The 17,112-nt window shown below is 34.1% G+C and overlaps 2 protein-coding genes across 2 annotated transcripts; both read left to right on the top strand.

The window, feature by feature from the left end:
- The first annotated feature begins 545 nt into the window (after positions 1-545).
- On the top strand, positions 546-7,612 carry LOC105457427. Its single transcript, XM_011702080.1, has 8 exons — positions 546-696; positions 785-874; positions 2,045-2,451; positions 2,835-2,988; positions 3,154-3,351; positions 5,828-6,111; positions 6,339-6,632; positions 7,186-7,612. Exons 2-8 carry the CDS (start codon positions 796-798, stop codon positions 7,318-7,320), a joined length of 1,551 nt encoding a protein of 516 aa, XP_011700382.1. The 5' UTR covers positions 546-696; positions 785-795; the 3' UTR covers positions 7,321-7,612.
- A 2,743-nt stretch (positions 7,613-10,355) lies between these two features.
- On the top strand, positions 10,356-16,573 carry LOC105457426 (alpha-tocopherol transfer protein-like). Its single transcript, XM_011702079.1, has 6 exons — positions 10,356-10,622; positions 12,768-12,906; positions 13,723-13,882; positions 14,038-14,143; positions 14,568-14,931; positions 15,259-16,573. Exons 2-6 carry the CDS (start codon positions 12,768-12,770, stop codon positions 15,408-15,410), a joined length of 921 nt encoding a protein of 306 aa, XP_011700381.1. The 5' UTR covers positions 10,356-10,622; the 3' UTR covers positions 15,411-16,573.
- Positions 16,574-17,112: the final 539 nt, after the last annotated feature.

The raw sequence follows: 17,112 nt of genomic DNA, 5'->3' as shown, positions 1-17,112 counted from the left end.
ATCGGATCGCGAGCGTAGTTTCAGAGAGTGACCTATGTAAAGTCTCAACAGTTAAATATGTCACGTATCGACTTAAAACAGGGGCCGCGCCGCAACTTAAAGGCACATGGATCGTACATAGTAACGAATCCTTCATTATTTAGGGCGACAGTCCTTACTACAGCGATATGACGACTTGCGACAGTTGGTTAATGATGCTACGTGCTGACACTACGGAAATTAGTAATAATTAGGTCAACTCTTATTATCGAGGAAGCATTCTACTTAATGACAGACATATATAATAGACACTTATTTAAAGCTATTATTTAAAACATGAAAGATATTTTTTGTTCGAATTCGTCGAGAAATAAAATAATTGGTGAAATGATCAGTGCATATTTTAATCTTATATATAAATCTAAACCCACGCAATAATGTAATAAATTGAAAAACTGCAAATTATGATATTTTGATCACCGCGTATTTTGATTTAGCGAAATAATTCTAGTGAAGAGAACTTCGTTCGAATTTTTAATCTCCTTTGCAGTCGTTCGGGCAACCGATTTTGTTGATTAGCGACAGCGCTATCTAATTGTTTTTTAGAAGAAAGACAAGGCGGACGTAGGAATTATTGAGATTGAACGACGATCCAGATTTAAACTTTTGTTCTCTAACGTTTCTATTAAAAGCCAACTGTGAGTCGATTATATACCGGTGAGCGATGTATTGCAGACACACGCGCGCGAGAGACAAGATAATTTAATTGTGTCATAATGAAAAATATTTAAATTGATTTTGTCAGCGGAAGTCATCATGTCACGTTCCGGTATCTTCGTTCTGGTGCTGTGGTCGCTAATGACGTGTTCCTTCGGATTTACGATGAATCGTTCAGGTACCGACCGCGTTCAACCTTCGTTTTCGTCCCCGCTTCGAAACTTGAATAGTCACGTTTGTTACTGTAATTGATGGCAAAGAAGAGCAAGATATTAATATTCTAGTGAATTATTTAGTTTCTGTCCTTTAGCATCATTCTTAATTATAGGCTCGCTATCTTACGTCATATTTCTACGCGCATATATAACATGTCTTCTTTTTTTTTTTTTTTCAAGAAAAATGTATACAAAATTTTATTTTAAAATTTACCCTAAAAATCATGTTAATCGCAGGACAACATAATATTTTGATGAATTTTATATAATTTTCACTATTTTTTAAAATATATATTACAACAAATTCAGGGACGGAAACTTCCTTATGGAGAGTATGGAGCTTTCTACACCCAAAGATCCCATGGGTGTGGAATTCCCTGAATTCGGGGTATTTAAAAAAAAAATTTTTAAATAATTATTTAAATGAGCTAGTTCTTGCGTGATAATCGAAATAAAATTAAAAGAAAAATATTCATATTTGTAAAGAAAAAATATGAAGAAGAAATTGAATATAGAAGTATAGAAATATATTTCGACATACAATAGAAGAAATAAAACATGTATGTTATTATCCCCCCCCCCCCCCGTTTAGATGAGATACTCCACACCCAGAAAATTCAAAAGTCCCGTCCCTGAACAAATTTATTGTAGTGTACAGTAAAATTTGTTGAAATACTATATTGTTCCATGATTAACAAAATTTTCAGGATAAATTTTAAAAGGAAATTCTCTCCGTGTACAGTCGTGGATACATCGATTGCGATACTTTTTTTTATAAGTTTTTAATATATATTTAATATACATAATATATACTTTACAGATAACTAATATTTTGCAAATGCGAACCACGATCAATAACAATAACATTCTCAGAATGACATATTTAAATATGATGCTGTACAATCATGAACACATCGGTTGCGATTTTCTTTTTTATTGGTTTCAAAACGCACTAATATTTTGCAAATCCGGACCACGATTGGTGTTATACTATCTTTAGTTTAGAGACAGTATAACACCAATCGTGGTCCGGATTTGCAAAATATTAATGCGTTTTGAAACCTATAAAAAATAAAGTGTCGCAACCGATGTGTTATTATACATATTGATTAATGAGTCACGATTCAATATAGTAGCGCACGTGCCGTCTACATGGGACACGGCACCGTCCCTGGACACTTACCAGAGAGTATTTGTCGACCCTACGTTGAAGGGCAAGATGCAAGTGACGGGCACGGACAGGATTTTGCAAACTGAAGATGCGAAAATATTGGAAAATATGTTGGAAAATCAGACGCGCGAGAAGAAATCAACAACCGAGAATACCGGGGCCGAGCTCATCAAGATGAAACCCATCGAAATAGCATCGGCAACGAGGAACGCTTCTGATTCCTCTGAAGAAAACGCTAATGCCATTATTACTCCTCGAAACGTCATTTTGCTTTTGATCGATGAAAGGGGCCAGGATGAGAAAAGAGAGGAAGATTCGTGGAGAGATTACACAGAAAGACTGCCCTTTGCAATTGATGGATTTCTTGAAGTACTCTCCCACAGTTACATTAATCATTTCTATGTCGAATAATTTGTCAAAAAATTGATCGCCTGCAATAGATTAATTTTTTCTATTATTTAAAACTCTTTACATTCAATAATTATAGAATAAATCCGCATTCTCTAACTAAAATATATTTAGGTATTTTTATGAAATATAATATTACAGAATGATTTAATTTTTGATAAAAATGTGATATTAGAGAAAATGAGTCTATGAAAAAATGGTCAAATAGTTTTCAGTTAAATTAAAGGAAAGAATTACAGAATTCAGTTTGCATAATTTTATTTTGTGTGTGTCATATAAAATTCTTTTTAACCTTATTACTTGCATTCAAATTCGACTTGTGTTGGATAAAATTTATATCGCAGAGTTGCCATGACAAGATCAAAAACGCTAATTTCTCCATGGTGAATGGATCTGTTTCTGAAGATAAAGAGAAAAGCTGCAATTGCGAGCGTGTCCTTCGCTCGAAAATCGAAGATTTATTAACCTGGGCGAGACAAACGAGAGGAATGATAATAGGTTTAAAATAGAAAAAATTTATTAAATTAAATATAAAAAGTTTAAGTATAAAAATCTCTTAAAATATTAAACATGAGAGAATGTTAAAAAAATATTTCCTATTAAAATATATAATGCATCTATTCTTTATGTTCATCACCAATTTTATTCGATTTTATGGAACAGGCGCAGTTTCCAGCAGCAATTTCTCGATCCCATTTCATCCTAGATACGAATTTAGTGGATCCAATGAAAGTAACGTAAAGGAGGAACTACATAAAAGCAAACGCGATTTCAATGACGGTTGGAAAGTGATCGATTTTAGCAACCGGGCAAAAGAAAATTCTGTTTCTCCTTTGATTACGGCAGATTCTAAAACAGGGGGTGAGTCACAAACAGATTTAATAAAGAAAAAAATAGTTTACACAAATATTCTAATGAAAACGAAAAGATATACTAATTAAATATACTAACAGATAACATTAATTAAGAATTGCGAAAAATAAGATAAAAGGCACAATAAAATAAATTTCAAGCAATACAAAAAAAACATGAAACATGTGAATTCTGGTAATTTCAACTATTCCAAATATAAGATATAAAATAATATTATTGGATAATTATTTTGATTATTTCTAACTAACAATTCTAAACATAAAATATGAAGTGGAAGTATAAGATAATAACTAGGAATAAAGCTAATATAAACCGATACTAGATGAAAGTGTGTTTAAAAATATATATTATTAGATAAATACAAAAATGTAGAATGTTTGACTCCTATTTGAGTCTTCTTCAGTACAATGAATGAAGATGGAAAGATATTCTTCCCTCTAATTAGGCAATTCGGAACTGACGGCGTTAAAATTGTAAGTCCTGTATATCTGTGTGAATCTGTTGTAAAACACACACCAAAAATAAAGATTCAAACCCAATAGATATTCCATTGTAAAATCTAAACAGACTGCTACAGATAATGATAAGATAAGTCTTGGAAAAATGACAAACATACCATTTTACCACTAGTTATCTTAATTTTAATCTACATCATTCTGTTCTGGTTAAATAATGGAATATCTATTGGTCTTTCCATCTTTATTTCTGGTGTGCGTTTTACAACAGATTTACACAGACGTGCACGATCTACAAATTTTAACGCCGTCAGTTCCGAAATGCCTAATTTAGAAGAGTTCTAATGACAAGGTATAACTCTCGGGTGAATTTGCCATTGCCTCCAAGAGGTAGCGATCAAATGAAAATCCGATATTTCAGATTTGAACTCGGATCTGCTCGGATTCTTCGACATAGAAAACAGACGCGCAACTCTTTGCGCCACGATCGCTACAGATTGTATTTTTTATTTATCTATCCTAGTAGCATTTTCTGCTGTTTTCTGTAGAGCAAAATCTGCATACAATTAATTGCAGCTGAATTCAACAATCTCCGTGCACGTGCAAATAAACTGTTTATAGTATATTGTTATCGACATCGAGCTATCTTGAAGCAGATTTTTCCCGTAACTGCAGTCTGTTAGCAGTTTGTCAGCAATCTGATATAAGATTCTTTCAGCAAAAGTAATGTGCAGATTTTGGCGAAAGAATGCTACAATTCTTGCAGCGGATTCTTCACATTTTATTCTGCTAGCAGGACGTTATATGATCTGCTTTCTCAGATTTACAGCAATCTTGGAGTGTAAATTGCTACTGGGATAATAATAATAATAATAATAATAATATATAATAGAATATATATATATATATATATTAGGGTGGACGAAAAAAATTTTTTTTTTAATCGATTAGTAAATCCTCCAAAAGTTAACTATGGATCTTTAATATAGTCTGGGTAAAATTTCATCAAAATCGATTAATATGTTCAGGTTGCCCTTTGACTTTGAAATTAGTAAGTTTATGTATTTCATACAAATTTTTAAGCAACTATGTGTTTTCTTTACACCAATTGATTCATCTCATTCTGTGCCTAAAATTATTAGGTATTATTATCAAGAAATTAATAGTTTACGAGATATTTCATATTATATATTGAAAATATTTTACGATCATTTTCATATTTTATTATGCCAAATAGCATAATAAAGTATAAAATATCTCGTAAAATATTGATTTTTCGATAACTTTACCTTAGTATTTTTATATGCAGAATAATTAGAGGAATCGTATTATGTAAAAAAATATATAATTCCGTTTAAAATAATCGATGTGATCTTGATCTAATCTTAACGACGCCACTTAAAATAAAATTAATGATATTTTCTTATGTACCTCCCCGAACCATACAATTTTTATTTGAAACATTTTTCCACATCTATCACTTTTTTCGAGAAATCTTAATGTATTATTTGAAGAATATATTTCGGATCTATCATTTTGAAATGTATACTTCTGACCTCGAATTCGTGTTCAGCGATAAAAAAAATAACAGGTAATACTAAACTGTATTGAAATTCAAATATTTTTTCGAATTTTGACATTTATGAAGAAATGCATAAACTTATTAACTACAAGGTCGAGAGGCAACCTGAAGATATTAATCGATTTCGATAAAATTTTACTCAAACCATATTGAGGCCCATAGCTAACTTTTGGAGGGTATTACTAATCAATTAAAAAAAAAAAATTTTTTTTCGTCCCACCCTAATATATATATGTTTTTAAACACACTTTCATCTGGTGTTGGCTTATATTAGCTTTATTTCTCGTTGTTGATTTATTTTATTTACTAAATATTTTGAATTTTCTTCTTATAAGATAATGTTCGATAACTTTTAATCAGCTTATAAAAAGAAACATGATGGAATATCTCGAAAAAAATGGAGAGGAAATAAATTTATCTTTTACAGAAGATATGAATTATGACGTTCCGTGGGACATTTTCGACGTGTTCTCTAAAATAAGAATGGCTTTCTTCCGTTCTCTGCTCGAATCGTTGCACAGGAACGGCGGCGCGTTCAAGGATGAACTTTCATCGCGCAAATCGTTCTCTCTCAAACCAACTGCAACCGATTTGATCGCGACTACTCTCAGGGAGCTGAAATCTGAATTTCCAAACGATAAGGGTTACATGTTAATCGCCGTCGCGCCGAAAAGCGAGGCAGCCGCCGCCGTCGAACTTCTTCAGCGCGAAGTAATATCGTTGCTTCATTGTCGTTAAAAAATATAAATCTAATTCACTCAAAATAACTTAGAGAAATGTAGTTTAGTAGGCTTTTTACTGGAACACCTTTCTAAATTAATTAATTAAATGCCGAAATGAAAGATATAAATATAATAAATGAATTATTAAAAAGTATTATAAAAACTCGTTTTTTGCATACGTTAATGAGCTCTCGATTTTTTTTTTAATCGATAAAGGCCTCTGAGAAGGACACTCTGCTGATTGTTACGCAAATCTGTGTCGGAGACCAAAGATCCGTTCCATTTGCTGCGCAAGGACCGAGCTTTCAAATTATTCGAGAAGCAAAAGTTATCGATGATCTACCAATTGCGATAAAAAAGGCAATAATTGCAAGTGATTGTCGTGATACCGGATGCAATCGACAAAAGCGCGACGTTTTGATTGTCTCACGGGTGCCGACCGACGGGATCTCTTCGCAAGAAATGCCATCGCGTAATCGAGTTATCAGAAACAAAAACGCTGAAAAACTGGTAAGGTGTGAACCACTTGTGTTTTAATAATAATTAATGACATCACTTTTAAATAACTGTGATAATGTCAAGTTTATTTCTTGATATTATTATTTATATTCAAAATTTATTGACATCGTATTCTCGAACGTATAATATTATAGCTCTTTAGCATATATAAATTATTTTACATCCTAAACCATAGATTGTATAAAATGTAATTAAATAGATTGCTAAATCATTAATTTTAATGATAAAATTATGTGTAAATGCTTTCTAAACGCCTGCAATATAAAAATAATAATTTTACATTAATTGTATTGTAAATGCCAAATGTGGAAATGCCAATCTAAAAATAATAATTTTACATTAATCGTATTCCATTTTGGTACAGAAAACGAATAAATTGAATGGCATTATATGTCAAAGTAGGTTTTTTTATTTGCGCAATATAGTTTATGCTTAATATATTCAATTGAGATACTTGAGTAAAAATAGCTTGAAATTTTTTAAACACTCTGATCTGGAGATATATTGATCTTGAATATAAAAACAATTGTTATCTTCTGTTTAGAGCACCATAAATTCTGAAGAAACAACTACTAAGATAGAGATACAAGCCAGCAGTTCGGCCTCAATGAAGACTTGTGGCCTCGCTACAGTGTTCGGTGTCATGATCACGATCTTCGCCAAGGCCACATTTTCTTAAATGTAGAAGACATAATATTTTTCGTATTTTGTGTAACATTTTTGTACTTCTATATTTCTTTTTTTCGCTTACTCCTCCTATTTGCATTTTACACAATTTATAGATGCGAAAAAACGGGAGCTCACGATGATTTTGATAAGATTTTCTTTAAAGAGAACATTGTAAGAGAGAATATTCGGCGAATAACGTAATGCTCGGAGAAAAAAGATTATAATATTACGTGATTACAAATATTATAGCATCGATCAAATTTGTGAATAAACTTCGACGAATAAATTGTGGATACACGATCGGATTGCATCACCTTATTTTCCCTGAGGGAAAACGAATTTCCGATTCGTCCAGCAAAGCTGTGTCATTAAAATCTGACCCGAAAGAAGCGGATTGTAATCTGCTGTTGGCAATCCAAGGAAGACAGGATTGACTTGTTCGCGTATATATGTTTGCGGGGCAAGTATTTACCGCGTGTATAAACACGTTTCAGCTCCGGCCCCGGCCAATTACAAAATCGCGCGCGATTGCAAACACCGGCAATTTCATACACACGCGAATTCCTTCGGTCATGACGGTCGCCGCTCGCGTAATCGCGTATACCCTGGTGCAACAACGGCGCACAACGTATCCGCGAAAGAAAGTAAGACGAGGGCACGGGCGAGCGGCCTATGCACTCGGAAGTGTGAATACGAGTAAAGAATCGAGCGCGCGACGGTTTATCACCGTCATCAGCTTCACCGGCGCTGGCGTGCGTGCGTGTGTGCGTGCGTGTGTGCGTGCGTGTGTGTGTGTGTGTGTGTGTATGTGTGCGAAAGTCAATAATAAGTTTTTGCATTACTAATGATTCGCCAGAACAAAGACTCGATGCGATTCCGTTCGTATTAATAATTATCATAATCGCACGTCACAGATAACTCGAGTTTACCGAGAAGAACTAATCGCTAATCTCGTTAATCTTTTACGTGGCGAGATAAGGGAAGGGGAGGGGCAAATAATGACGGATTTTTTCCTCTCTCTCCTACAAACTAATTTCAAGTTTACAAGATATGATTTTTCACTAAAAGAGTACTTTCCACTTTCAAATATACAAAAAACTTAATTAGAGTTTCCATAAGTCATGTATACGATAGCTAGATTTTCATAAAAACTGAAACCTACATTTGTCACTATTCGCTCCATCCTATGGGTAAATAGTGACACCCTATGGGACAATTACAAAATACATAATTCTTAACTCTTATAATAGATTTTTCTTTTGACATTTTGATTAGATAAGGTAATTTATATTTTTTTATACTCTGCCATATGTAAATCTTTATTTATTGATAAATAATAGTAGTAACATTATTTGCTAGTATTTCTTATTAAAAATCACATTTATTCTGGATCTTGCCTTGTAACTAATCTCATATTATCCCAAATGAATTAGAAAAATCATATTCACATATTAAAAGATCTTTTTGACGTGTCATTATTTATCAACTAAAAATGGTAATTATTTGTTCCAGGAGCTACTTTTTTCTTTAAAATTTTACTAAGAGAAATAAAATTAATATACAAGCATAGGAATTATATCAAAATAGAGAAAAAAGATACCGTATGACATAGAATAGATTAGATCTCATTCAATGATTCAGCAATTAAGAAAATATAACTTCAAATATCAAAAAAAGATCCAGGTTTTATATTTGATTTTACAAATGTAAAATTTTAAACTTCTCTACTAGCTATATTTGGCTTTTGATTTTTACTGCTTTTTTCAGAAGATGATTAGATGCTTGAGAACTGTTTTTCTAATAACGAGTAGTGATAAAATAGACGCGGGAAAGAGGAGAAATTTGAAGTGACATTGTTTGCCCTCTGTCACTATTTGCCCCCCCCCCTTTCCTTACGTTCGAAAATAATTTGAAATGTGTAGTTGAGTATTTTATTTAATTGGATTGACAATATTAAGCACAGAGCAACTAGAAAAATGCAAAATACATGCCGTGGCATGCGCAAAAAAGAAGATTGAATTTGTCACAATTATACTGTTTTCTGACAATTAATTATTACCATTTATAATTTATAATGTATAAAAATACGCGACAAAAATATATAATCTTTTTGACTTATTTGATATCGTGTATGTAAGTGCGCTTGAAGACGCGGAATGGATTGGTCCCGCAAAGAAAGTTTCGTTTTGTTGTTTATCAGAGCAAGAAAAAGGATGATGCATGTGCGCACCAAAGCGGCCAGGCGCGCTCACCGGGCAAGGATTTTCGCGTTACGTAAACGTTACAATTTCATGAGTTTCTAAAATCACGGAATATTAAAGTTAGCTATCGCCGTTTCTTGGTAAGCAATTGCGAAATTATTGTTGAGTATTGCGTACGACGCGTAATTAAACTTGCAGGTGTATACGTTGTGTCGATTCCCCGGATTTCGTAGAAGATAATATTATAGATATTAAAACACGCTAATACTTTTGTTTATCGCGCTCGGTTACGCGAGAAAGATTGATACGATTGCGTATTTACATAACTATTGGAAACACCGCTTTTGTATTGGCTCAATTAATGTCTTAGAAGCGCGAGGCTGCTCGCGCAAAAAAAGGTCGAAAGTTCTCTGAAGCAAAGTATTCATTAATTGATTACGTACTATTAACGTACGACAAGATAGGTGGAAAACTTGATATTACCGACTATTATCTGCTATTAGATACGTTTTGTAGCAACAGAATTGGAAACTAGCTAATAATCTCTCCTTGGAAAACAGACAGGAATAAACTCTTTAGGTACATTAAATTCCTCGTATAAAATTATTGGAATTTTTACATAATTTTATAATAAACAACTTTGCATGCATTTTATTGAAATTGCCAGGTAGCGATCGTAGTAGATTATTCTAACAAATTCACCATTTCTGGAATCGCCAGCAGACGCTCCGTTTCTACGCTCGTGTCACATTCAACGTGTATTCCTTTACGTCACGGAACAGACGGAATGATCTTACCTGACTATCTCTCACAAATTAATGGATTTTGGCCAATTTGTTGGTAAAATTTCCCCCAAAAATCGCTAATCAGATTTCCTTTTTACCGTGCACTGTAACGGGGGACAAAGCAAGAGTGGGGTGTCCCTATGGTATAAAGGGGAACCGGTCCACACACGAGGTAATCGTTCCCACTCCGTTGTTCATTTACCGTCTCTCGAGTTCGCCGCTCCGCTCATTTCTCTTTCCGCAACAATCCGAAAGTCATCGCCGCCGCGATCGTTTGCACGTCGAGTGTTTTACTTGTGCCTGCGAATTACTGTACACCAGTTAAGGTAAGTTTAGCTCTAATTTATAACGTACGCAATGTCGTGTATAAAAACCATTTTTCTCGATTTTAAGAAATATTTAGATCGTTGCATTTTGCGCGCATATCAGATCGCATTAAAATTGCTGCACGATATATATATTGTGATTAAGTTTACGTTCAGTGAATGAAATATGCTTTTTCAAGTGTTCCGCTTAATTTTTGTATTTAATTATAAAAAAAAGAATAGAGATCGTACATTTTAAATTTAACTGCAGAACCGCGTTCGTTATTCGCAATAGGCCAGTTCTTTATAGCTGAACTGACTGCACTAGTTCAGAATTTATCTTTCTTTTTCCAACGTAGAAAGAGAAAGATAAACTGTGAACTAGTGCAGTCAGTTCAGATATAAAATAGGCTTGATGTCTCAATGTAACCCTTTGGATTTTTTAAGCTATTTTTTTATGTTGCATTTCTCCCTTAAATTCCAGAATTCTTTCATTTGCTTTCATGCCTTATTTTCTTTCTTCATCCACATGCAGACACGACACATAAATTTATTTTACACCTTAAACATATCGAACGATTATTTAAGAATGTTGAATATTTTTTAATAATCGTTTGATATATTTAAGGTGTAAAATAAATTTATGTGTCGTGTCTGCATGTGGATGAAGAAGAGAAAGGCATGAAAGTAAATGAAAGAAATCTGGAATTTAAGGGAGAAATGTGACATAGAAAAATGGTTAAAAAATATCAAATCTAAAGGTCTCTTTGCTCATATATTTATGAAAATTTGTTTAAATGTATAACTTTAAGTATTTTCTGTCCTTAAATATATATTTTTTGTATTTAAATATTAACAAAATTCGTGAATATTTAAATAGAAAATTAAATTTGAATTACAAAATTCAAAGATTCTTTTTCTGTATGAAAAAAGCTATTAACAATTTATTTTTAATAATATAAATATTATAAATCGATGTGTCAATCGGTTAGCCAATATGTATGTACAAAGTATAACCAGTTCGACGGTACTTCTATCTACCTCCATTATGTTGGCCAATTTCAAGTTTTATCAAGGACAGTAGTCTAATTTTTTTATGAGCAAAAAGTAGACTTAAAATCATAGGGTAATAAGAACTAGTGCTTATTATTGCGGTTGATTTAAATTTTTAACGTTTAGAATTAAAAGTCAGTGTCAGGTTCCCCTCTCTCTCTCTCTCTCTCTCTCTCTCTCTCTCTCTCTCTCTCTACTAATTATTTAAAAATTTCTACTAATTTCTACTTATTACAAAATGAGTTATTTCTATTGTATTTAAATCGTATCCTTCGATGCTGCAGGTATATAATATTCTAAACCTTGTCCGTGCCATTTATCCAAACACTTGCCGACTTTCACGCTCGCCAATTTTCCCGCGCTTTACGCGAAGATAATCGCAATAGCAGTAGTCTTGGTGGCCAAGAGCGCTTGCGTCATAACTGTTCTAGTAAGAGAAAAAAAAGAGATTACGCTGGGAAGCAATTATTAATGATTGCAAAACTTTCTGCTCTTTCACTTTGTCCTTTTTTTCCTAGGACTTACGTTCTTTTTCTTCAAACGACAATTTTGTTCTCGAGCTCTGCGCGAATTAATGGCGAGGAGATTGTGTCTCCGTAGTCTTCTACGCAAATCACAAGAATGTGATCTTGCAAATTTTTTTTCACAATAGCGACTAAATAGGTCATAAAAAAAGTGTATTTCGAAACAATATACTGCCGTTCCCGAAACGGGGAGAGGTAAAGATTAAGAAACACTCTCTCGGTACTTCTCCGTACGCGAAGTCGCGACGAGTTAGAGAAAGTTTGGTGTTGAGCAAGCCGCTTTGGTCAGCATTAATTCCTGACATAAGAACGATGGGTATCTTAACCGGTTGTGCAATCTCCGTAGTGCACATTGCGCGCGTAACACGTGCAACCGAAAAGCAGTCGTATAAGCAGTATTATATGCGCGCAGCCGGGACGGTATCCGATTTATTTTGCAAGCAATTTAATTTTACGCTTTCTAATCCCGAAATAGGGATTTATATTTATGATAAATTTTCTATTTATTACAAAAATAAATTGTAGAGAATTTTCGTGTTCGCTCGCATGTGGGATCGTGTACTTTATTGCGATCTTCGTGTTTGTATAGATGCTGCTCATACAGCCTTCGGAAGAAATGTCTAAGCAGATACGAGTGGAGTTGAACGAGAATGTGGCGACGCGCGATAAGGATCTCGAAATTATCAAAGAATGGCTCGCAAGCTGCCCCCATTTACCCAAGTTCAATGGTACGTTTTTTTGTCGGATATATACATATATCAAACGTTATATAAAATTATTATAATTGTTAATACAATCTGCAATTTGCATTCAATTTTAGGATTTTAATTATAATTTGACATGCGCCGTATATTTTGATATACATATGCGCGTATATCTACACTAAGAGAAAAATATTTTGTATTTGTGACTATAATTGCATGGTAAAAAAATTATGGCTAGGAGCACTATTTTTGTAGTTATTATTACTATAATGTTAGTAATAATAACCTTATATGTATACAGTATAATTCTATCAAATATGAAAAAATTTTACTATAAATATCATAAATATCAAGACATATATGACAAATCAAATAAATATTGTTATGTAGTAAATGCAACTGCAGTATAGTAAGTATAACTATTTTCTTAACATTTGCTTACTATTTGTACTGTAATAATAACTAAAAAATAAGTAAATGAAAAAATAATAATATTCAATCATAATGTATAACCAAAACGCATTGTTAAAGCAGCTATAATTTGTATGGTTAAATTAATTATAATTTTATAGTTGTTCCCGAAATTCACTATAAATTATAGTTAAACTATGGTTATTCCAACTATATTTTTCTCTCGGTGCAACATTTATTTTATATTAATCCATTTCCGATTCTCTCCAGAAATTTTTTTAGAGTAAAATTCTATTCTGAATTCTGATATGAATTATACACAGATCATCTAAGTAGGCTTAAAGTGCGGGAAACTTTTTTTTTTATTAATCGTTGCGCTACATAAATATAGGTTTACAGTCAACATAATGTAATTTCGCCCCTTCACAGACGATCAAAGAATAATGACGTTTCTACGCGGGTGCAAGTTCTCTTTGGAGAAATGCAAACAGAAGCTGGACATGTACTTCACGATGCGCGCGGTAGTTCCCGAATTTTTCTCCAATCGCGACATCACGAGGCCGGTGATGCAAGAAATAGCGAAGCTCATGTAAGGATGTATTGCACGATAGCACACGATATATACATTATACGGCGGTATTTTAAAATCTCGAATGTTATTCGGAAAGCGAGATATCTAAAGTGTGATTGGGATTCGCAATTACGGATTAAGTAAACGTCTAACTCTCCGTCTCTTTCCTGCAGACATGTACCTCCTTTACCGGGCTTGACGGCGAAAGGATGTCGAGTGATCATTATGCGAGGAATCGATAAGGACGCACCAACTCCCAACGTACCGGAAGCTATGAAGGTATAAGTTCATTTTGACCAGTGGTAGCAAAACTATGGAAGTTCAGAAACGCTCGTGACCTCTTCAAATTCAGTAAAATTTCGCTCTGTGTGTGTGTGTGTGTGTAAAAATAAAAATCAATCTTTTATATAACGCTCTCTCTAGTACTAATATTTGGTATTCTAGAAAAAAAATGCGTTGCGCTAAGCTTTTCGATGGATTCACATTTTCTAGATTCACGTTCTCCTCATCGTACATATAAAAATATAATTTATCGCGTCATTCTTTCTTTTTTTAGTTGTAGTGTACTATAGCTGTACTCGCTGTATCGATTTCGATGGTTCCGCGGGTTTATAAAAAACTATTTCACGTCGTTACTTCATATCGTCACCTCGTGGCATCGGAATAACAGAGTCATTATAGAGACATTATATTACCATTAAAGATGGTGTTCATGATCGGGGATATTCGCCTGAGGGAGGAGGAACACGGCGTGGCCGGCGACGTCTACGTCCTCGACGCTGCCGTCGCGACGCCCACGCACTTCGCCAAATTTACGCCGGCAGTGGTGAAGAAGTTTCTGGTATGCGCGATGGAGGCGTATCCGGTGAAGCTGAAGGAAGTGCACGTGATAAACGTCAGCCCGCTCGTCGACACGATCCTCAATTTCGTCAAGCCGTTCCTGAAGGAGAAGATACGCAATCGCATCTTCCTGCACAGCGACATCAAGACGCTGTACGATTACATACCCCGGGAGATATTGCCGGCCGAGTACGGGGGCGACGCCGGACCCATCCAGAATATACACGGCACGACATTTTTCTATATTTTCTATTGATTCGGAGTCACAGCGTCCGTCTTGCAACGTCGCTTTTAATTTCAAGCTTCCTTGAGTCTCTTCAATATATCGAGTACGAGTTTCCTTAAGAAGAAGTTTCTGAAAAGAGACATTATAAATCTTTTTCCGTTAAAGATGCAAGAGACATCCAGGTACTTGCGATATAACGACAACTAAATGAACTGTAATCGGAATTAGCAATAAGAGGGCACATATAAAAAACACGTTTCACGTTAAATATCTTCGACGTTAAAAGACGATTTTTTTCTGATATTGTTTTGTTTTCTTCATCTTTCAGACATGTGGATGAAGAAATTAGAGGAATACGGGCCGTGGTTCGCTGAGCAGGAAGCTATGAAGACTAACGAGGCCTTGCGACCAGGTAAACCAAAGACGCAGGATGACCTGTTCGGTCTCGATGGATCCTTCCGGCAGCTGACGATCGATTAGGTCGTTTAACGCGTTCACGGAGTCATTCTGACGTAATCGTCGCCAACGGCAGTCGTTAACTAGACCGTTCGTCCGCGTAAATTTCGACGTTGACCGATCGTAAATTCCGTCCACGGTGAAAACTAACGAGATACTTTCCCTTCGAACGACTACAATTGCAAATTTTTGTACGGATTGGTGTCCGAATATCGAGCACTTTCAAAATAAAAATTTGTAAATAGTTACGAAAATATATTTTTATCGAAAAGCTTGCCAGAAAAATGACAGAGACGACTTATTATTGATAATATATTGTATTTTTTATCATTTTTTTAACGCGATAGTTTATTTATTTCTAATTGTGGACGTTACGTCATTGATTACAATCGATTAGACGTAAGTTCAAAGAATCTAAGGAAACAAAGTTCATATTTTATATAGATATTTTTCTCTTTGTTCATCTTTTGTTCTTTTCGTCAATTTTTTTTTCTAGATAATACCGTTTGTATTTTAATACAAATGCATACGTAGAATACTCGAATTTTAAGTTTTTCTTTGAGGGATTTGTGTAGTAAAATGATACTTTATATGTGATCCTACGACAAAACGATAAGAGAGGCGACCGTAAATCGAAAAATTATGGAAATTGGATTTTATCTTCTAAATTAACAAATAATTAAGTTCAGAGGTTTTATTGCCAAACTTAATATTTCCCGAAGATAATATCTCAATATAGAAATATTGTGATACGACGTTTAGTCAAGCAGTATATTAGAATGTACCGCACTTATATGTATATGTACATGCGCATGTAATTAAGTTTATATTGTCACTAACACAATCATGTTATTATTAAAATATGCGATAATGTTCGGAAATCGAGTGAAATCGAGCGAACGCTCAATTTCGCAGTGAGTAAATGTAGTAACATAAAAAAAACTCTAATACTTTTGTAAATTTTTTACTTGAATCACGATCGATTGCGTGCAAACTCGGCAAACGTGCAAAAATGTGGCACACTGATGATATACCTATTATTTACGTGATATTTTCTGATATTTCAGATATTCTGTATTGATTTTTCATTTTGAGAAATCATGAATAAAATCTTTTAGGATGAAACATGTGTGTAATTGTATTCAGATTGTATGATTAAATCATAAATAAATCCTAAAAAAAAAAAACAGATTCTCCTCAATTGATATCAAATACGCGGCCAAATTCTTCGCGTGCCGCACAAATGACTCATACTGCAGCGGTGTTTTCGTGTATTGCAACGCGTGAGAAATGTAATTTGTACGCGATTACGTGCAATCGTACAATAATATATCATTCGGAAAATTGCACGTTGCGAAAAGCGCATTTTGCACAATATAAACATTTTGGAGATCTTGCAGTAAAAAGTAAGCCCTATTCTTTCTAGAAGAAATGTGGGTCCAGCTTAATTTGACCAGCTGCGGTGCCGATCGCCGGCCATTAATTCGTCGCGAAGTGGAACGAAAACGAAAGATTCGATAAGAATGTCTGTTGCCGGTGAAAGCTGTATGTAGCGGTTAAACCACTGTGCTGAAATTACCCGAGTTTCCATTTACGTTCACTCGATTCCCTAGGATAATCAATGCCAGCGCCGGATTTCAATAATTCGAAAGTTCAAAGAGGGGAACAACGCTAAAATTTCTAAAAAGTATCCTTGGATTTAAATTATTTAAAACAATAATTCCAA

This window comes from Wasmannia auropunctata, unplaced genomic scaffold (genome assembly GCF_000956235.1).
Source record: "Wasmannia auropunctata unplaced genomic scaffold, wasmannia.A_1.0 LD335216.1, whole genome shotgun sequence".
In the NCBI taxonomy this organism is placed as follows: domain Eukaryota; kingdom Metazoa; phylum Arthropoda; class Insecta; order Hymenoptera; family Formicidae; genus Wasmannia; species Wasmannia auropunctata.
This window is presented reverse-complemented; position numbering and strand designations above follow the sequence as displayed.